The following is a 24,354-nucleotide window of genomic DNA, read 5'->3' as shown; positions in this document are numbered from 1 at the left end:
GCTTCAGTACCAAGGTATGAAACTATGATATATTATACCATTGACCTGCCACAACACACTCTCAGCTTCAGTACAAAGGTATGAAACTATGATATATTATACCATTGACCTGCCACAACACACACTCAGCTTCAGTACCAAGGTATGAAACTATGATATATTATACTATTGACCAGCTACAACACACACTCAGCTTCAGTACAAAGGTATGAAACTATGATATATTATACTATTGACCAGCTACAACACACACTCAGCTTCAGTACCAAGGTATGAAACTATGATATATTATACTATAGACCTGTCACAACATACACTCAGCTTCAGTACCAAGATATGAAACTATTATGTATTATACCATAGACCAGCTACAACACACCCTCAGCTTCAGTACAAAGGTATGAAACTATTATGTATTATACCATAGACCTGTCACAACATACACTCAGCTTCAGTACCAAGATATGAAACTATGATATATTATACTATAGACCAGCTACAACACACACTCAGCTTCAGTACCAAGATATGAAACTATGATATATTATACCATAGACCAGCTACAACACACACTCAGCTTCAGTACCAAGGTATGAAACTATGATATATTATACTATAGACCAGCTACAACACACACTCAGCTTCAGTACCAAGATATGAAACTATGATATATTATACTATAGACCAGCTACAACACACACTCAGCTTCAGTACCAAGATATGAAACTATGATATATTATACTATAGACCAGCTACAACACACACTCAGCTTCAGTACCAAGATATGAAACTATGATATATTATACTATAGACCAGCTACAACACACACTCAGCTTCAGTACCAAGATATGAAACTATTATGTATTATACCATAGACCAGCTACAACACACACTCAGCTTCAGTACCAATATATGAAACTATTATGTATTATACCATAGACCTGCCAGAGCACACACTCAGCTTCAGTACCATGGTATGAAACTATTATATATTACACCCTAGGTTGGTGATAACACATCCCTGCCAGTAAAATTTTACAGATGTTGGTGTGGTCTTGCAAGTAATGACTAATAACATTTTCCCTGCTTGGCTGAACATTGTGTTAATAAAAAGAGAATTTATCTGTTATAACATCCTTATATTGTGTGACATAAAGACATTGTGTCTCTGAACAGTCACAATACTGAGTGTATACCATGGGCCACCTTGTCTCCTGAATCTTGAATTATCAGGAACTAAACAGAACACAGTTTTACTGACAGAGTGTTCAAGAGAGTTTTTCAAGACATTAGTTAGTGTTAGTTGTACATACCCTGTTTAATGTACTCTCTTTTAAATCCCTGAAGCCAATACCAGTCCATGTGGCCATGTAGAACTTCAAAAATAGTTGGGCAGATGTAAGTTCAACCAAGAGTAGCACCTAAGTTATCTGCTGAGGTTACAACCCAAGTGGACCTTTCACTAGTTTCTAAGCAACAGTTCTGTTTACATTCAGCCCTTCAGCCATCTATGTTATATACTTTGTACAAATAACCTTCACAGAGTTATCCTGTCAGATTTTGTAACTAAATGAGAATCAGGATCCATTTGTCATCATACTGACATTATTGTATGTTCTAAGAGGAACTACTTTATGTATTTCTTTTCTCATATTGTATAAGGTGAAATCTGTTTGTGGTCTAGTTGTGGTAGTTGAATCTTATGCTGTTTTGAAATTATATGTGTGTATTTTACAAAACGTGGAATTATAAAATCTTCAAATTGATGTTCTGTTTAAGTAAGAACTTGTTAATTATTACTTGCCTCAGAACTTGTGTGATAGTTACAAAACTTACATCTGTCAAAACCTAGTTCACTCTGTCCGTGAACCGTGATTCTTTATTTTTCTCAGGTTCCACCATCTGAAGCTAACCTACCATCTTCAGCATCTATTGATCTTCCTCCAGTACACATATCAGCAGAGTACATCCAAGACTCGGCCTCTTCGGCTACAACAAAGATGGATTCGTTCACTGATGGGGTAGTGCTTCGTCAGGGTAGTTATGTGAGTGCAATGGCAGAGATAGGAACCTTTGAACATAGCTTAACCACAGATTTGTTGAACCATCTCTTATTAGCTCAGAAAGTCTTCATGAAGGTGAGTGTCAGTATAAATATGTTTCGCTCTCAGATCTTTCTACCAGTCACTTCACCTGATTTTTTATTAGATGTAGTACATGTATACCTCTTCTACTGTAAAATATTCAAATACAGATCTACCTACCAGTCACTTCACCTGGTAATTTATTAGATGTAGTACATGTATTCCTCTTCTACTGTGAAACATTCAAATACAGATCTTCCTACCAGTCACTTCACCTGGTAATTTATTAGATGTAGTACATGTATTCCTCTTCTACTGTGAAACATTCAAATACAGATCTTCCTACCAGTCACTTCACCTGGTAATTTATTAGATGTAGTACATGTATTCCTCTTCTACTGTGAAACATTCAAATACAGATCTTCCTACCAGTCACTTCACCTGGTAATTTATTAGATGTAGTACATGTATTCCTCTTCTACTGTGAAACATTCAAATACAGATCTTCCTACCAGTCACTTCACCTAGTAATTTATTAGATGTAGTACATGTATACTTCTTCTATTGTGAAACATTCAAATACAGATCTTCCTACCAGTCACTTCACCTAGTAATTTATTAGATGTAGTACATGTATACCTCTTCTATTGTGAAACATTCAAATACAGATCTTCCTACCAGTCACTTCACCTAGTAATTTATTAGATGTAGTACATGTATACCTCTTCTATTGTGAAACATTCAAATACAGATCTTCCTACCAGTCACTTCACCTAGTAATTTATTAGATGTAGTACATGTATACTTCTTCTATTGTGAAACATTCAAATACAGATCTTCCTACCAGTCACTTCACCTAGTAATTTATTAGATGTAGTACATGTATACTTCTTCTATTGTGAAACATTCAAATACAGATCTTCCTACCAGTCACTTCACCTGGTAATTTATTAGATGTAGTACATGTATTCCTCTTCTACTGTGAAACATTCAAATACAGATCTTCCTACCAGTCACTTCACCTGGTAATTTATTAGATGTAGTACATGTATTCCTCTTCTACTGTGAAACATTCAAATACAGATCTTCCTACCAGTCACTTCACCTGGTAATTTATTAGATGTAGTACATGTATTCCTCTTCTACTGTGAAACATTCAAATACAGATCTTCCTACCAGTCACTTCACCTGATAATTTATTAGATGTAGTACATGTATACTTCTTCTATTGTGAAACATTCAAATACAGATCTTCCTACCAGTCACTTCACCTGGTAATTTATTAGATGTAGTACATGTATTCCTCTTCTACTGTGAAACATTCAAATACAGATCTTCCTACCAGTCACTTCACCTGATAATTTATTAAATGTAGTGCGTGTATAACTCTTCTGTTGTGAAACATTCATTTACAGTTTTCCTGCCAGTCTCTACTTTATTAATTTGTTTTTAATATTACTGATTTCTAAATAATTATATAGTTTTATTTTGTAGTGTGTAAATGTTACCTTTTCTTTCTAGTCCTGTTTCTTTAATGTTTTACTAAGATATTTTCAAATAGCTTTAAAAAATGATATTTTAAATAGAAAATACAGTTATTTTCAGCAAGTATTGGTGTTGTTGCTTGGATTGCCTTTCACATATAACTGTGTCCCATTAGGAAGTTAATGAGGTTGTACAGAAGATGTCTGGAACAGACAAACCTGTGCCTATTTTGATTGAAGAAGAAAAGTCTCCCGAATCTCAGATGCGTCGTCTGCTTTTTTCCCTTCAGCTAAGACTTAAAGTAAGTTAATATTGCAAATTTAGGACACAACGTGTATGTACTTTAAACTAAAACATAATTACAGACAGTGTTTGCTTGTAGAAATAGTATTGCAGAAAGAAGTTCTTGATGACAAGAAACCCACTTGAAATAAAAACGTATCTCAGAATGACTGGTATGGGTATTAACACTTTTACTAATAAAGCAGAGAACACCGTTTTGACCTTCCTAGGTCATCTTCAGGAAGGTCGAAACATTGTTCTTTGCTTTATTAGTAAAAGTGTTAATACCCATACCAGTCATTCTGAGATACACAGAAATAAGTGTAATAGCTGATCATAAAGATTAGAACTGAGGTTAAGTTAGTTGAATTTATTTGAGAAACCTCATTGTATAAAACTTTTGTAAAACAACTGTTGCTCTGTTTTTCAGGGTATACAAATTACAGCTACAACTCCAACCAGTAGTGCTGTGAGACTTGAGACTGGCACAGTAGAATTGCAGCTATCAAATCGTGTCCAGAACCTGTCTGCTGGAGGGGCTAGTGGAGGTGAGTTATTTTAGCTCCGCCCACTTTTGGTTAATAGATATGTTATCCAAGCAGAATATCTATATAATTATTACCACAAAAACATTGATGACTTAAACAAACCTCGTTTTGTGTGTGTGTCTAAATTAACTTCTTACCTTTAATGTTTTTCTTTTTCAGAGGATTATAACTTATTTGTAGCTTTGCAGGATAGATATCATCAGTGATTGGGAATTGAGCTCAGTGCTCATGTCTGACATACTTTAATTTTGATTTTAGTAACATGTCAGAATCCAAAGTGTGTGAAAAACAGGATCAGAAATCTATATAACAGTACATCATACAAAACACTGTGTGAGTAGTAGACATCTCAACACACCATACACTTTATATATTTTCAAGTATTATGTGAAGCCTATTTGTATTCTTCTGATTTGCCCTTAAGTACAGTTACTGACGAAGAGTGGAATTCCCTGAAACCTTTATAACTCAGTGAAAGGTAGTAATTTGAATTATGATGTTTGGTATTTTAAACAGCTTCTCAGCAAAATTATTTAGAAAGTATGTCAGTAGCATCAATGCTATTTGTTCTTGAAATTCATTTTAAATACAGGATTATTTTGTGTGTAAAAGATATAAAAAAGACCATACATATGTACATTTTTATATCAGCATTAATGTTGGAAGTAAAAGATATCAAAGACTATACATATGTACATCTTTATATGAACAATAACTTCAGGAGTAAAAGATTTCAAAGCCCATAGGTATATACATCTCTATATCAACAATAATTTTGGGAGAGAAAGATGTCAAAGACCATAGGTATGTACTTCTTTACACCTACAATAGCTTTAGGAGTAAATGATATAAAATACCCTAGGTATGTACATTTTTATATTAAACAGTAACTGTGAGAGTAAAAGATATTAAAAACCATATGTATTTATATCTCTATGTCAATAATAACTCATAAAAGCTACAGCATTCTATTTTAATTTTAATGAAAATAAATAACTTTAGATAGATTATTAACTCTTTCAGCAAAGCTTGGTTTCAGGGACTAACTTCTTAACCATTTTATGCTTGTTATAGTTTTCTTGCTATAACTTTTAAATTAACAGGCACATCTTTGCAAAATTTTGCAGATTATCAGTAATCATAACCAGGCTTTGGTACACAGAATACCAGATTTTTTATTACATTTTAAAGATTTTATGTAATGTTTTTCTCGTACTTTTTTTTTCATTATCCAACATGTAAAGTAATTTTGATTTTAAGGGTGAAAATAATTTTATGCATCAGAAAACTTTCAAATTTTGCATGCAAAATCTTTACAACCTCCAGATAATTATCAAACTTTTAGAAAAAAAACTGTTTTTATTAATGTACCTCTGTAAGGATCGGGTCAATTTGAACAACTTCATAACCACCAAGAAAAATTAGGAAATAAATATAAATTATGTTTTTTTCATTCTAGAATGACTACAAATTATAACAAAAAATCTTTATTCTAAATAGCTGAAATCTCATAACATTATACATCTATATATATTTTTATTTTTACATTGATCTTTCAGCCATGTCTGGTTAACATTACAGAAGTTGCAATGGTGTAGCATACCTGCATTCATTTTAGCATATCCAACAATGTAAAACTGTCCTTTACAAAGTGACTTGTCTTGCTATGTTTTAGTGGACTAGTACTTTTGTAAAATACTATCACATTTCAGTTATAATGCATTATATTAGGTTGAGGAATAATTCGTGAGCGTTTTTAAATAATTTCATTTAAGCATTACATACAAGACTATACAATACTTCAATGCATGAACACATTACATCCAAAACATTTATTATGATACTTTATTTCATGTAATACCTAGGAATATAGTATGCATTGTTTTAAACGAAATTGCAAGAAATTAAATGCGAAAAGCAGATGGTGTCGAAAATGCTCGATTTTGTCCACTTGACATTCCATTTAATGAGCTGAAAATGAAAGCAAAAATTAAAGACATATGAAAATCAAACACACCATCTATTAGAGCAAAAAATTATCTACCAAATGACATGAAATATTTTGTGAAAGCGTTTCATTTATGAATATATTTTTTTAACTTGAAAAACGCCAAGGAATTATTCCTCAACCCAATATATATATATATATGTGTGTGTTTTTACAATCAACAAATAATGTTTATATTTTTAAAACACAGAACAATAAATAAAAAAGTAAAGTAAACAGTTATTTCTCTAAGTTATGAACTTTGTACACATTTACACTTGCCACAGGCTGCTAAGCCTTATCACGTTTTGAATGTGTAGGATGTAAAATAAAATATCTCTTTTAGGTTTTATACATGCATTTTGAAATAATAACAATCTTAAATTACTATGCCAATATCACACAACTCCACTGTAATTTATCAAGCATGTAAGTAAGCTGTATTTAGTTCTAAAACAATATGATTATTTGAGCTCGCTAATCTATTACCAGTTGTAATCTAACATCAAAAGAAAGATTTTTTTCCACAAAAGTACCTCACAGAGGCTGTAAAACCACTAGAGAGACAAAATAATTCTGTATTTGATTGGTTATACACACATCATTGGGTAAGGTAAGTGTACATAAGCAGGTACTTTCAAAGATTAAAAAGGCAGGCAATGCCACATTGGTTGATTCAATAAATATATTAATATCTTAAAAATAGGAAATTGATATATAGGATTATTTTTTGATACTTACATTTAAATTGGGGAATTAACTAATGTATAATACTGAAATATGAATTATAATCTATAAATTTGAATTAAGTCAGCAAACGTGATGACATGGCCTTTGACCTATGACCCATATTGATAGGGTTAACATGTATAAAATTAAAGTATGTCTAAAAAGGGTCAGTTCTAGCTTCTACAGAATTGGCTCAAATGATAAATTGATTAACTTCTTAAATGATTTTTATCCTAAAACTTGTAAATTTTTCACTTTTTTATATTTCATTAGCTCTGTGTTAAATATATTCTGTTCTCCATATTTTAAAGACGTGCTGGTCACATATACGTTACATTCTTTAACAGGTGGTTACATGAAGCTGTTTGGTAAAGCTCAAGTAGATCTGAATTTGGCTCTTGGACAGCTTATCAAAGTAAATTCTCTCAACTCATAACTTGTTATATAGTTTAGTTTCTTGTCAGTACATGTTATATCAACTTATAATTAGTTTATATAGTTTAGTTTCTTGACTACCGGTACTCTTTAGTACATGTTATATAAACTTATAATTAGTTTATGTAGTTTAGTTTCTTGTCTAATGGTGCTCTTCAGTACATGTTATATCAACTTATAATTAGTTTATGTAGTTTAGTTTCTTGCCTAACAACACTCTTCAGTACATGTTTATCAACTTATAATTAGTTTATATAGTTTAGTTTCTTACCTGACAGTACTCGTCAGTACATGTTATATCAACTTGTGTAGTTACATATTCTTCAGTACATGTTATATCAACTTATAATTAGTTTATATAGTTTAGTTTCTTGTCTAATGGTACTGATCAGTACATGTTATATCAACTTATGTAGTTACATATTCTTCAGTACATGTTATATCAACTTATAATTAGTTTATGTAGTTTAGTTTCTTGCCTAACAACACGCTTCAGTACATGTTTATCAACTTATAATTAGTTTATATAGTTTAGTTTCTTACCTGACAGTACTCGTCAGTACATGTTATATCAACTTGTGTAGTTACATATTCTTCAGTACATGTTATATCAACTTATAATTAGTTTATATAGTTTAGTTTCTTGTCTAATGGTACTGATCAGTATATGTTATATCAACTTATGTAGTTACATATTCTTCAGTACATGTTATATCAACTTATAATTAGTTTATGTAGCTTAGTTTCTTACCTGACAGTACTCGTCAGTACATATTATATCAACTTATAATTAGTTTATGTAGTTTAGTTTCTTGTTTAATGGTGCTCTTCAGTACATGTTATATCAACTTATAATTAGTTTATGTAGCTTAGTTTCTTACCTGACAGTACTCGTCAGTACATGCTATATCAACTTATAATTAGTTTATGTAGTTTAGTTTTTTGTTTAATGGTACTCATCAGTACATGTTATATCAACTTGTGTAGTTACATATTCTTCAGTACATGTTATATCAACTTATGTAGTTACATATTCTTCAGTACATGTTATATCAACTTATAATTAGTTTATGTAGCTTAGTTTCTTGTCTAATGGTACTCATCAGTACATGTTATATCAACTTATAATTAGTTTATGTAGCTTAGTTTCTTGTCTAATGGTACTCATCAGTACATGTTATATCAACTTATAATTAGTTTATGTAGTTTAGTTTCTTGCCTGACAACACTCTTCAGTACATGTTTATCAACTTATAATTAGTTTATATAGTTTAGTTTCTTACCTGATAGTACTTGTCAGTACATGTTATATCAACTTGTGTAGTTACATATTCTTCAGTACATGTTATATCAACTTATAATTAGTTTATATAGTTTAGTTTCTTGTCTAATGGTACTGATCAGTACATGTTATATCAACTTATAATTAGTTTATGTAGTTTAGTTTCTTGTCTAATGGTACTCATCAGTACATGTTATATCAACTTGTGTAGTTACATATTCTTCAGTACATGTTATATCAACTTATGTAGTTACATATTCTTCAGTACATGTTATATCAACTTATAATTAGTTTATATAGTTTAGTTTCTTGACTACCGGTACTCTTTAGTACATGTTATATAAACTTATAATTAGTTTATGTAGTTTAGTTTCTTGTCTAATGGTGCTCTTCAGTACATGTTATATCAACTTATAATTAGTTTATGTAGTTTAGTTTCTTGTCTAATGGTACTCATCAGTACATGTTATATCAACTTATGTAGTTACATATTCTTCAGTACATGTTATATCAACTTATAATTAGTTTATGTAGCTTAGTTTCTTGTCTAATGGTACTCATCAGTACATGTTATATCAACTTATAATTAGTTTATGTAGCTTAGTTTCTTGTCTAATGGTACTCATCAGTACATGTTATATCAACTTATAATTAGTTTATGTAGCTTAGTTTCTTGTCTAATGGTACTCATCAGTACATGTTATGTCAACTTATAATTAGTTTATGTAGTTTAGTTTCTTGCCTGACAACACTCTTCAGTACATGTTTATCAACTTATAATTAGTTTATATAGTTTAGTTTCTTACCTGATAGTACTCGTCAGTACATGTTATATCAACTTGTGTAGTTACATATTCTTCAGTACATGTTATATCAACTTATAATTAGTTTATATAGTTTAGTTTCTTGTCTAATGGTACTGATCAGTACATGTTATATCAACTTATAATTAGTTTATGTAGTTTAGTTTCTTGTCTAATGGTACTCATCAGTACATGTTATATCAACTTATAATTAGTTTATGTAGTTTAGTTTCTTGTCTAATGGTGCTCTTCAGTACATGTTATATCAACTTATAATTAGTTTATGTAGTTTAGTTTCTTGCCTAACAACACTCTTCAGTACATGTTTATCAACTTATAATTAGTTTATATAGTTTAGTTTCTTACCTGACAGTACTCGTCAGTACATGTTATATCAACTTGTGTAGTTACATATTCTTCAGTACATGTTATATCAACTTATAATTAGTTTATATGGTTTAGTTTCTTGTCTAATGGTACTGATCAGTACATGTTATATCAACTTATGTAGTTACATATTCTTCAGTACATGTTATATCAACTTATAATTAGTTTATGTAGTTTAGTTTCTTGTCTAATGGTACTGATCAGTACATGTTATATCAACTTATGTAGTTACATATTATTCAGTACATGTTATATCAACTTATAATTAGTTTATGTAGTTTAGTTTCTTGTTTAATGGTGCTCTTCAGTACATGTTATATCAATTTATACTTAGTTTATGTAGCTTAGTTTCTTACCTTAGCTTAGTTTCTTACCTGACAGTACTCGTCAGTACATATTATATCAACTTATAATTAGTTTATGTAGTTTAGTTTTTTGTTTAATGGTACTCATCAGTACATGTTATATCAACTTGTGTAGTTACATATTCTTCAGTACATGTTATATCAACTTATGTAGTTACATATTCTTCAGTACATGTTATATCAACTTATAATTAGTTTATGTAGCTTAGTTTCTTGTCTAATGGTACTCATCAGTACATGTTATATCAACTTATAATTAGTTTATGTAGTTTAGTTTCTTGTCTAATGGTACTCATCAGTACATGTTATATCAATTTATGTAGTTACATATTCTTCAGTACACGTTATATCAACTTATAATTAGTCTATGTAGTTTAGTTTCTTGTCTAATGGTACTCATCAGTACATGTTATATCAACTTATAATTAGTTTATATAGTTTAGTTTCTTGTCTAATGGTACTGATCAGTACATGTTATATCAACTTATGTAGTTACATATTCTTCAGTACATGTTATATCAACTTATCATTAGTTTATGTAGCTTAGTTTCTTACCTGACAGTACTCATCAGTACATATTATATCAACTTATAATTAGTTTATGTAGTTTAGTTTTTTGTTTAATGGTACTCATCAGTACATGTTATATCAACTTGTGTAGTTACATATTCTTCAGTACATGTTATATCAACTTATGTAGTTACATATTCTTCAGTACATGTTATATCAACTTATAATTAGTTTATGTAGCTTAGTTTCTTGTCTAATGGTACTCATCAGTACATGTTATATCAACTTATAATTAGTTTATGTAGTTTAGTTTCTTGCCTGACAACACTCTTCAGTACATGTTTATCAACTTATAATTAGTTTATATAGTTTAGTTTCTTGTCTAATGGTACTGATCAGTACATGTTATATCAACTTATGTAGTTACATATTCTTCAGTACATGTTATATCAACTTATCATTAGTTTATGTAGCTTAGTTTCTTACCTGACAGTACTCGTCAGTACATATTATATCAACTTATAATTAGTTTATGTAGTTTAGTTTTTTGTTTAATGGTACTCATCAGTACATGTTATATCAACTTGTGTAGTTACATGTTCTTCAGTACATGTTATATCAACTTATGTAGTTACATATTCTTCAGTACATGTTATATCAACTTATAATTAGTTTATGTAGCTTAGTTTCTTGTCTAATGGTACTCATCAGTACATGTTATATCAACTTATAATTAGTTTATGTAGCTTAGTTTCTTGTCTAATGGTACTCATCAGTACATGTTATATCAACTTATAATTAGTTTATGTAGTTTAGTTTCTTGTCTAATGGTACTCATCAGTACATGTTATATCAACTTATAATTAGTTTATATAGTTTAGTTTCTTGTCTCATGGTACTGATCAGTACATGTTATATCAACTTATGTAGTTACATATTCTTCAGTACGTGTTATATCAACTTATAATTAGTTTATGTAGCTTAGTTTCTTGTCTAACGGTGCTCATTAGTATGTCTTATAAATGTAAACGTAACCCAACTGTTTCTCTTGTATGGTAAAAATAAGACCATCATATTTAAATTTTAACTGTTTCATTAAATATAACTAGCATCTGATTTTTGAAACTAACATTTAACATTTATTGTTATTGAACTAGAGATAAAAAACATTTGTAATGGAAACATTTATTGACATTTCAAATGGTAACAGTAATACTGTTGTTTTAGAATGCGTTATTTGAAGAAGCAGAACCAGAGTTTCTACAGTTTGCATATTTTAAAACAAGGATTTGTATGAGGAATGCTCTTCAGGTTAGTAACTAATGGTGTGTCCCTGTATTTCTCAGGAGGAAATTATTCTTCCAAGTTTTAAGGATTTCTGATCTTGTAGTGGTATAAGTACATTTATTAGAACATTTACAGAAATAAGAGCTCATTTTTTATGTTATGTATGTGTCTATATGTTTTTTCACATGTGTATTTTGGTTACTAATAAGATGTACTTTAAGCATTGTATACCAGTAGCAGAAAATGTCTTGGTCTCCTGAGTCGTGAAATAATATAAACAGTAAATTGAAGATTCCACCAAATTCTGTGCTTGAGAGTATTTACATGTTTTGTATTTTATAATTACATTTGTAAAGGTTTGTTTCTCTGTGTTTAACAATGTTTTCTGTTAGTTAGACTTCTCATAACAAATGTGAAAAGATAAATGTACTTTGTTTTATCGTGTTTTGTAGGATGAAATGATTTCTAGCCAAGCTGAAGAAAAGGAAGCAGTACTGATAACATTAAACAGGCCTCTTATATATATCCAACCTATTGCTTTAGATAAAGGTATGTTAACATTAAACAGGCCTCTTATATATATCCAATCTATTGCTTTAGATAAAGGTATGTTAACATTAAACAGGCCTCTTATATATATCCAATTTATTGCTTTAGATAAAGGTATGTTAACATTAAACAGGCCTCTTATATATATCCAACCTATTGCTTTAGATAAAGGTATGTTAACATTAAACAGGCCTCTTATATATATCCAACCTATTGCTTTAGATAAAGGTATGTTAACATTAAACAGGCCTCTTATATATATCCAACCTATTGCTTTAGATAAAGGTATGTTAACATTAAACAGGCCTCTTATATATATCCAACCTATTGCTTTAGATAAAGGTATGTTAATATGATGTAACTTGATATCTTCAGTGTCTGTAGTACCTTGTAGATAAAAGGCCTGTGCTACTACCCTAAAAGATATTATCAAATGTGTAGTGATTTTTTAAATCTAAGTTGGAATCAGTGGCAATCCATAAGTTGTAATCAACCAACTTAACGGTCTGAAGCTAGATGTTAAAACTAACTGTATCCACCTAGCTAGGCTACGCCTTTTATTTCAGGAGGTGGCATTGCCATGAAGAGAGTACATCACTTGTATGAAGTTTCATGTTTGCCAAATAAAATCTTGGAACAACAGAGTAAACGAAAAGTGCAGACATTTTATTTATCATATCTATCTTAATACTTCTTGATTTGTTGTGAACCTGGCAACAAACTAGAATTCAAGTTTATTAAGGGGGTTTAACAACAGTGGAAGTGGTCAGGAATAGAGTTAAAATTAACAAAATAACCATCTTTGGATGAACAAGAAGAAACAGAATGTGGCAGAATTCTTCAATGTTATGAAAGTAATTGTATACTTATAAGTGCATGCTGAAATCAGGAAAGGTTTTACCCTAAGTTTGGTACCAGAAGTTCAGTTGGGTAAATTTGTTCTTGTTCTTCATAGGCTTACATGTTAATATGAAAGTTTTTAATTTATAGCTGTTCTGGTTTGGCTAAACTACAAGAATGCTTATGAGTATTGGACTGAACAAAGAGCCAGTTTAAATAAAGAGGTTAGTGTTATCTGTGTTTCAGTTAAATAAAGAGTTTAGTGTTATCTGTGTTTCAGATAAGTAAATAGATTAGTATTATCTGTGTTTCAGTTAAATAGAGAGGTTAGTGTTATCTGTGTTTCAGATAAGTAAAGAGTTTAGTGTTATCTGTGTTTCAGTTAAATAAAGAGGTTAGTGTTATCTGTGTTTCAGATAAGTAAATAGATTAGTATTATCTGTGTTTCAGTTAAATAGAGAGGTTAGTGTTATCTGTGTTTCAGTTAAATAAAGAGGTTAGTGTTATCTGTGTTTCAGATAAGTAAATAGATTAGTATTATCTGTGTTTCAGTTAAATAGAGAGGTTAGTGTTATCTGTGTTTCAGATAAGTAAAAAGGTTAGTGTTATCTGTGTCAATAAATACAGAGGTTAGTGTTATCTGTGTCAATTAAATACAGAGGTTAGTGTTATCTGTGTCAATTAAATACAGAGATTAGTGTTATCTGTGTCAATTAAATACAGAGGTTAGTGTTATCTGTGTTTCAGATAAGTAAAGAGGTTAGTGTTATCTGTGTCAATAAATACAGAGGTTAGTGTTATCTGTGTTTCAATTAAATAAAGAGATTAGTGTTATCTGTGTCAATAAATACAGAGGTTAGTGTTATCTGTGTTTCAAATAAATAAAGATATTAGTGTTATCTGTGTCAATAAATACAGAGGTTAGTGTTATCTGTGTCAATAAATACAGAGGTTAGTGTTATCTGTGTTTCAATTAAATAAAGAGATTAGTGTTATCTGTGTCAATATATACAGAGGTTAGTGTTATCTGTGCTTCAATTAAATACAGAGGTTAGTGTTATCTGTGTTTCAATTGAATATAGAGGTTAGTGTTATCTCTGTTTCAATTGAATATAGAGGTTAGTGTTATCTGTGTTTCAATTGAATATAGAGGTTAGTGTTATCTCTGTTTCAATTGAATATAGAGGTTAGTGTTATCTCTGTTTCAATTGAATATAGAGGTTAGTGTTATCTGTGTTTCAGTTAAATATAGGGATTAGTGTTATCTGTGTTTCAGTTGAATAGAGAGGTTAGTGTTATCTGTGTTTTAGTTAAGTAAAGAGGTTAGTGTTATCTGTGTCAATAAATACAGAGGTTAGTATTATCTGTGTTTTAATTAAATAAAGAGATTAGTGTTATCTGTGTCAATAAATACAGAGGTTAGTGTATTCTGTGTTTCAATTAAATAAAGAGATTAGTGTTATCTGTGTCAATAAATACAGAGGTTAGTGTTATCTGTGTTTCAATTAAATACAGAGGTTAGTGTTATCTGTGTTTCAATTGAATATAGAGGTTAGTGTTATCTGTGTTTCAATTGAATATAGAGGTTAGTGTTATCTCTGTTTCAATTGAATATAGGGATTAGTGTTATCTGTGTTTCAGTTGAATAGACAGGTTAGTGTTATCTGTGTTTTAGTTAAATAAAGAGTTTGGTGTTACCTGTGTTTCAGATAAGTAAAGAGGTTAGTGTTATCTGTGTTTCAGATAAGTAAAGAGGTTAGTGTTATGTGTTTCAGATCAGTAAAGAGGTTAGTCTTATCTGTGTTTCAAATAAGTAAAGAGGTTAGTGTTATCTGTGTTTCAGATAAGTAAAGAGGTTAGTGTTATCTGTGTTTCAGATAAGTAAAGAGGTTAGTGTTATCTGTGTTTCAGTTGAATATAGAGGTTAGTGTTATCTGTGTTTCAGTTGAATATAGAGGTTAGTGTTCTCTGTGTTTCAGTTGAATATAGAGGTTAGTGTTATCTGTGTTTCAGTTGAATATAGAGGTTAGTGTTATCTGTGTTTCAGTTGAATTTAGAGGTTAGTGTTATTTGTGTTTCAGTTGAATATAGAGGTTAGTGTTATCTGTTTTTCAGTTAAATAGAGAGGTTAGTGTTGTCTGTGTTTCAGTTAAATATAGTACCATAATGTTTGTTAGACTGTATAGTGTGAGTAGGATAAGGTTTTGGTACCATAATGTTTGTTAGACAGTATAGTGTGAGTAGGATAAGGTTTTGATACCATAATGTTTGTTAGACAGTATAGTGTGAGTAGGATAAGGTTTTGGTACCATAATGTTTGTTAGACAGAATAGTGTGAGTAGGATAAGGTTTTGGTACCATAGTGTTTGTTAGACAGTATAGTGTGAGTAGGATAAGGTTTTGGTACCATAATGTTTGTTAGACATTATAGTGTGAGTTGGATAAGGTTTTGGTACCATAGTGTTTGTTAGACAGTATAGTGTGAGTAGGATAAGGTTTTGGTACCATAATGTTTGTTAGACAGCATAGTGTGAGTAGGATAAGGTTTTGGTACTATAGTGTTTGTTAGACAGTATAGTGTGAGTAGGATAAGATTTTGGTACCATAATGTTTGTTAGACAGTATATTGTGAGAAGGATAAGGTTTTGGTACCATAGTGTTTGTTAGACAGTATAGTGTGAGTAGGATAAGGTTTTGGTACCATAATGTTTGTTAGACAGAATAGTGTGAGTAGGATAAGGTTTTGGTACCATAATGTTTGTTAGACAGTATAGTGTGAGCAGGATAAGGTTTTGGCAACCATAGTGTTTGTTAGACAGTATAGTGTGAGTAGGATAAGGTTTTGGTACCATAATGTTTGTTAGACAGTATATTGTGAGAAGGATAAGGTTTTGGTACCATAATGTTTGTTAGACATTATAGTGTGAGTTGGATAAGGTTTTGGTACCATAGTGTTTGTTAGACAGTATAGTGTGAGTAGGATAAGGTTTTGGTACCATAATGTTTGTTAGACAGAATAGTGTGAGTAGGATAAGGTTTTGGTACCATAATGTTTGTTAGACAGTATAGTGTGAGTAGGATAAGGTTTTGATACCATAATGTTTGTTAGACAGTATAGTGTGAGTAGGATAAGGTTTTGGTACCATAGTGTTTGTTAGACAGTATAGTGTGAGTAGGATAAGGTTTTGGTACCATAATGTTTTACATGGTTATCACATCATTTTTTAACCAGTAGTAAAACCTTTTTTTTCTGTTTCTCTGTGTTGTCTTTGTCATACCAAAAAAAGAAGTATTATCCACTTTTACTGTAATCTATACAAGTTACATCATTACCAGATCAGATTAGTGATAGTTTGATCTTGTATGAAAGGAAGCAGTGTGTGTGTGGATCTTATTAACATGATTTGCTATTACTGTTATGTGCTAGGTTAGTCCTTATATAGCTAGTTACATGTACATATCATTGTTTTACAGGTATTAACTGCTACACAACAGGTGTTTGAGAAAGTACCTCAAATATCCCAACTCAGTACTCAAAGTCTTGGAACACTCTTCTTACAGCTGACAGTAGATGACATGGGAATCTGTGTTCCTCTCAACACATACTCAGGGGTGAGTTAACAAACTTAGGAAGTCTCTCTACATCTCAACACATACTAAGGTGTGAGTTAACAAACATAAGGAGTCTATGTCTCAACACATACTGAGGGGGTGTGTTAAACGTATGAAGTCTCTACATCTTAACACATACTAAGGTGTGAGTTAACAAACATAAGGAGTCTGTGTCTCAACACATACTGAGGGTGTGTGTTAAACTTAGGGAGTCTCTCTACATCTTAACACATACTAAGGTGTGAGTTAACAAACATAAGGAGTCTATGTCTCAACACATACTGAGGAGGTGTGTTAAACTTAGGGAGTCTCTCTACATCTCAACACATACTAAGGTGTGGGTTAACAAACATCGAAGCTGTGTACTTCTCCACATGCACTCAAGGGTAAGATAAATATTGAGAATCTATACACCTCTTAACACCTACTCTGTGGTGGGTTAACATACTTAAACTATATATGTCTTTATATATTATATAGTTTGTAAATATATGGTTTCTCTCTAGATACTTTTGTATGATTTAACATAGGTTAGGAATCAGTGTATTTCTTTACATATTCTTGTGTGATTTAAAACATTATGGAATATAATCATGTGCTCTTAGATGGGCTTACAAAGTTTGTACTTCTTAACACATTTTGATCTCAGATAAAAAAGTCTGGAAATGTGGTTTTGCTCAAAGGTGTGGTATGTGATTGCTTTTGTTATGTGGTGTTCTATGTGATGACCATAGATATGTCATGTTATTTTGTAGTGTTCTGTATGATGACCATTGATATGTTCTTTTATTTAGTGGTGTTCTGTGTGATAACCATTGTTATGTATTGTTTATCAGTTGTGTTCTGTATGATGACCATGGTTATGTAATGTTGTTTTGGTGATGTTCTGTGTGATGACCATGTTTATGCACTGTTGTTTTGGTGATGTTCTGTGTGATGACCATGTTTACGCACTGTTGTTTTGGTGATGTTCTGTGTGATGACCATGTTTACGCACTGTTGTTTTGGTGATGTTCTGTGTGATGATCATGTTTATGCACTGTTGTAGTGATGTTCTGTGTGATGACTATGGTTATGCACTGTTGTAGTAATGTTCTGTGTGATGACCATGGTTATGCACTGTTGTAGTGATGTTCTGTGTGATGGCCATGTTTATGCACTGTTGTAGTGATGTTCTGTGTGATGATCATGTTTATGCACTGTTGTAATGATATTCTGCATGATGACCATGGTTATGCACTGTTGTAGTGATGTTCTGCGTGATGACCATGGTTATGCACTGTTGTAGTGATGTTCTGCGTGATGACCATGGTTATGCACTGTTGTAGTGATGTTCTGCGTGATGACCATGGTTATGCACTGTTGTAGTGATGTTCTGCGTGATGACCATGGTTATGCACTGTTGTAGTGATGTTCTGCGTGATGACCATGGTTATGCACTGTTGTAGTGATGTTCTGCGTGATGACCATGGTTATGCACTGTTGTAGTGATGTTCTGCGGATGACCATGGTTATGCACTGTTGTAGTGATGACCATGGTTATGCACTGTTGTAGTGATGTTCTCCGTGATGACCATGGTTATGCACTGTTGTAGTGATGTTCTGCGTGATGACCATGGTTATGCACTGTTGTAGTGATGTTCTGCGCGGATGACCATGGTTATGCACTGTTGTAGTGATGTTCTGCATGATGACCATGGTTATGCACTGTTGTAGTGATATTCTGTGTGATGACCATGGTTATGTACTGTTGTAGCAGACTTTGTCTTTCAAACTCAGGTTTGTACTCTGAAATTATTTTTTGTGTGTTTTAAATAAATCTGTTTCTCTCAGTTTGGTATACAATGAAGTTTCTACTCTACATATAACAAAGTTATTACTTTTTCCACCGTAGACAGATTAGTATATAATCTCTGTAATAATTGTACTCTGAATTGATTGTTGATTACTTCCACAGCATTATTATCTCCCTCTGTTCTACTAATGCCTTCCAACGATTAATGATCTTTGTTGAATATTTCAGTTCAAAGTTGTGTATTTTCATGTGAATAGTTTTTATTATGCGAGTTATCATTCAGTGTCATAACGTTATGAAGAGAAGAAAAAAAAGTCAAAATTAGAATGGGATAAAGTCTTTTAAATTTAATGTCACATACAAATAGTTCCCAAAGGGTTTCTCTGTGTTCTTAGAGTACAAGTGGAACCAGCAAACTTTATGACACAGAACTGAAAGCAGCTGTTGTTGTCACTTTAGAAAGTACGAGAATATCAGCCTGCTCCTGTGGGTCTTTGGTGAGCAAGGGAAGATTCTCAGGTACAGAACAGTTGTTTTTCATATGCAGAAAGATTTAATTACTCTTAGTAGATAAAGCCAGTTCTTAATAGTATAATAATTACTTTTTAGTAGATAAAGCCAATTCTTAATAGTATAATAATTACTTTTAGTAGATAAAGCCAGTTCTTAATAGTATAATAATTACTTTTAGTAGATAAAGCCAGTTCTTAATAGTATAATAATTACTTTTAGTAGATAAAGCCAGTTCTTAATAGTATAATAATTACTTTTAGTAGATAAAGCCAGTTCTTAATAGTATAATAATTACTTTTAGTAGATAAAGTCAGTTCTTAATAGTATAATAATTACTTTTAGTAGATAAAGCCAGTTCTTAATAGTATAATAATTACTTTTAGTAGATAAAGCCAGTTTTTAATAGTATAATAATTACTTTTAGTATATAAAGCCAGTTCTTAATAGTATAATAATTACTTTTAGTAGATAAAGCCAGTTCTTAATAGTATAATAATTAATTTTAGTAAATAAAGCCAGTTCTTAATAGTATAATAATTAATTTTAGTAGATAAAGCCAATTCTTAATAGTATGACTACCCACCCTTTCTTTGCAGTCATGTCAAATGCCACAATTGTTTTTGAGGAATTACATTCAAAACTTTGTCATGGTATATCAATAAACCTGACATCAAAACATAGTTAATAAATCAAATTTTAATATTTTATAAATTTAAGTTTTTCATTTTACAAGAAAATATTTTTTAAAAATCTTGAATTTTATCTTTGTGTGACATTTTACTCTCTAACCATCCTCCTCTCTGAGAACTATACAATATAACATGTTATTCATTATGGTGTTGCAATTGTTCAGGCAAAGCATACTTTGTATAGCCTTCAATCTTAATTGGTTACAGAACCATAAAATAGAATATGAAACTCCTCTTGCCACAATCACCTGTCACATTTTAACAAATTGCTAGTAGTTTTCTCTGACATTTACTACTATATTATTTATAACCAACAGAAAGCCAAAGTTTCAATCTATGAAATATTATATTTTGTTGTTTTTCGTATGGGGAATTGTCTATTCTATTTTGAAGTTTATTCTCATCAGAATGACATTGATGACCTTATCTGAATTTTTAATGGCTATTATTACATAGTTAGGAAGCCATAAAAATTGATAGTTATTGGTTGTTTTATACATGTTATTATTTTGTGTTCTTGTATGTATTATTTAGTTTATAAAAATTTAGTATAGTATTATCATTAGTATAAAAAATAGTAGGATTCGGTTTCATCAACTGTTAAACAAAAAGAAAAAACAACAACAACATTGGTGAGTAATTTATTTCTTGTTTTTCATGTGTATTTTTATTAGCTATTCCAACAGTAACTAATATTGAAAAAGTATAAACTTCTCAGGTTAGTTATATAAGACAAAGAAACATAGAAATAAAAATTTCTCCTTAGGCCTACTTGTGAGCAGCAGGCCAGTAACTTGTTTTTTACATTATTCAATAGGATTATGGGAGCTACAGTTTTGAAAAATGATTTACAATTTCCGTGGCACCATTTTTTTAGTTGGATGGTGTTGAGACAGCAATAAAATAATACAATAAAGTAGTAATAGATGTATAATGTTACTAGCTTTAAGCTATTTAGGATAAACAAATGCAGTTCTTTTTACAATTGTTTTATTTTTTATAGTAGTTATGAAGTTGGTCAGTTTGATCAAATCTGTATGGAGTTAGGATAGAGAAAATAACACATATAAAGTTTTAATGAAAAAACAAAGTTTGCAATTTGTTTAGGCAGTTTTAGAGATTACACAAATGAATTTTTCTGAATTTTCAAAGAAATGAAAATACCATTAATCTTCACATGAAAATTACTTTGCACTTGGAACAGTCTATACTTTATATACTCCAGCTCCTTGAATTCATGGAGAAATCTTTAGTAAAACATTCTGAATGTTTTTGAATTTTAAGACTTTTAATGTTTACTGTAACATTACAATATTTTAGGAATACAGATGTTAAAGGGTATAGTATGGAAACTATAAAGGTCATTTTGGGATCAAGATTAAAGGCATTTTGCCCAAATCCATACCAAGAGAGTTAAGACATTTTATAGAAAGTTTAAAAACATAAGTTTGAAAGATTTGGTCTTGTTTAAGGTAATTTCTTATTCTAATTTTTATCAAATCTAACCTGAATAATCATTTTCTGTTTGCTGTTATAGAGTATCCACATTCAAGAAATCGGTATGTAGGTTGTATGCTATCGAACCAGTCCTAGATGAGCTTAGAACATATTAGCTCTAATGACTTTTAAATTGTACCTGTTCACTAACTCATTTAGAACTCATAAATAATCCTGCTAAATATATGTATAAAGCATATAAGATATATTAATTTTTCCTGAAACTACAGAGTCTCGTTTATTTTTGAATAATTATAAACGTCAAGAAATAGCTTTGTGGTTATTTTAACAATGGATGTTTTATGTTCAGTGTTTCAATTTAATATTTAGATTTCTTCAATTATTTTTAGCACTTTGTATTCGATTTGCCGAAGACTTTGAAACCTTTCTGGATGAATGGAAACCAGATCCAAATGATACAAGTATCATGAACCTGTGTGTTGTTTCAGAAGGAACCTATGAAGTCTGCTCAAGAACCATTGCTCCTCAAGGAAACAGTGAGTTCTATAAAACTTAGAATTTGTTACTCTATAGTATGTCCTCAAGGAAATGGTGAGTTTTATAAAATAGTTTTGTCAATGTATTGTTGTTTCTACAGGAAACAGTGTTGTATAAAACACAGACTGTTAGTGTATTGTTACTTCTACGTGAAACAGTGTGTTGTATAAAACATAGATTGTTAGTGTATTGTTACTTCTACGTGAAACAGTGTGTTGTATAAAACACAAATTGTTAGTGTATTGTTACTTCTACGTGAAACAGTGTGTTGTATAAAACACAGACTGTTAGTGTATTGTTACTTCTACGTGAAACAGTGTGTTGTATAAAACACAGATTGTTAGTGTATTGTTACTTCAACAGGAAACATTGTGTTGTGTAAAACATAGATTGTTAGTGTATTGTTGTTTCTACAGGAAACAGTGTGTTGTATAAAACACAAATTGTTAGTGTATTGTTGCTTCTACAGGAAACAGTGTGTTGTATAAAACACAGATTGTTAGTGTATTGTAGCTCCTGCAGGAAACAGTGTTGTATAAAACACAGATTGTTAGTGTATTGTTGCTTCTACAGGAAACAGTGTGTTGTATAAAACACAGATTGTTAGTGTATTGTTGCTTCTACAGGAAACAGTGTGTTGTATAAAACACAGACTGTTAGTGTATTGATGCTTCTACAGGAAACAGTGTGTTGTATAAAACACAGATTGTTGGTGTATTGTTGCTTCTACAGGAAACATTGTGTTGTATAAAACATAGATTGTTAGTGTATTGTTGTTTCTACAGGAAACAGTTTGTTGTATAAAACACAGATTGTTAGTGTATTGTAGCTCCTGCAGGAAACAGCGAGTGATATTGTTTGTTGTTTGTACATAAAGCTGTATGAAGTTCATAGTTTTCTTCAGTACTACATTTTCTTAAGATGTAATAATCCCATTATTTAGTCTTTTAGAAAAAAAATTAAAAATTTCGTCTTCATGTGTTAGAGTTTTATTTATTAGTGGCCTAAGGATTCTTCTACAGTAGGTGTTTGTGAATTGTTGGCAAAAAATTCAAACAATAAACAAACAGCACAAACACCACTTGTTCTAAAATAATATATTCAAAACAAGTCAAACTCATGTACAAAATGTATTACTTTATGAATATCACAACAGTATCTAAAACTTTAACTAATTCTCCTTCCTTGTCAAAAGTCAACTGAGACTGATTCAGTTAATTTAAAATCCAGTTGAGGAGACGAATTATATTTCTTTATTTTCTTTTATCAAAATACAAATCAGTAAATGATTCACTTGCATTACATTGTGGTCATCACAATGTATATTCAGGACATTGATAATTCTCTCCTTTTCATCAAAGTCCACTCAGGCTGGTTCAGTTACTTTAGAACACCCTTTGAGAATATAAATTATTCTCCTTATCTCTATTACACAGTGAAACTCACTTTACAATATCCCCTGTAATAGTTTATCATTCTCAAACAACATGTCTTCTAACATTTTTCTAACTGTACTTTTACATGTGCCAGCTTGGTTGTCTATATTTATACTTTGTTCACTGGAGCCTCAGACTTTATCTAAACTACATGACACAATGATTTAACAATTCTCAGTTAAAGTAATGAAAAAATTACCAAAGATGTGAGTAATGTGACATCAGGAAAATATGGAAAGCTTAGACATCAGTGTAATTGCAAGCACAATGTACAATTATACAGAGTTGTATAACAGAAGTTTTAGAACTGTCATCTTCAAACCTTTCACAACAGGTTACAGGTCAAAGGCTATGTCATCATATTTGTTGACTTGCATTCAAAATTTAATTGAACTACTATTTTGTGAGTTTAAGCCAATAAGTTTGGAATAAAACTGTAGATTATAATTCAAAGAATAATATTATATATAAGTTAGTTTCTTAATTTAAAATTAAATTTTAAAATAATCCACCTAAATATAGATTTTAGTAAGTCACATGGTATGTTGAATGCAGCACTGTTTAAAATTAAGTGTTTGTGATGTCAAAACACTAAGTCTATAGTTTTGTACAAATTATTAACTAAAATTAAAACGAATATAGAATAAGAACCTCATATCTTTTTATCTTGCTGATATATGTACTGAATCAAACACGGTGTTCAGCTCATTCCATTTTTTGTGTAACTGTCCCTTTTCTACT

At 30.8% G+C, this 24,354-nt stretch overlaps 1 protein-coding gene across 1 annotated transcript in view; it reads left to right on the top strand.

The window, feature by feature from the left end:
• The window catches only part of LOC143245648 (bridge-like lipid transfer protein family member 1), a 225,671-nt gene that overhangs the window by 113,803 nt on the left and 87,514 nt on the right, over positions 1-24,354 (top strand). The window contains 10 exon segments of the mRNA XM_076491997.1: positions 1,893-2,138; positions 3,745-3,870; positions 4,282-4,399; positions 7,463-7,530; positions 12,125-12,208; positions 12,637-12,733; positions 13,724-13,797; positions 17,048-17,185; positions 19,376-19,499; positions 22,030-22,176. Of these exon segments, the coding sequence (XP_076348112.1) occupies positions 1,893-2,138; positions 3,745-3,870; positions 4,282-4,399; positions 7,463-7,530; positions 12,125-12,208; positions 12,637-12,733; positions 13,724-13,797; positions 17,048-17,185; positions 19,376-19,499; positions 22,030-22,176 (1,222 nt within the window).

Source organism: Tachypleus tridentatus, chromosome 2 (genome assembly GCF_004210375.1).
Source record: "Tachypleus tridentatus isolate NWPU-2018 chromosome 2, ASM421037v1, whole genome shotgun sequence".
Classification (NCBI taxonomy): domain Eukaryota; kingdom Metazoa; phylum Arthropoda; class Merostomata; order Xiphosura; family Limulidae; genus Tachypleus; species Tachypleus tridentatus.
The sequence above is the reverse complement of the archived record's forward strand: the minus strand, read 5'-3'. Positions and strand labels throughout refer to the sequence as shown.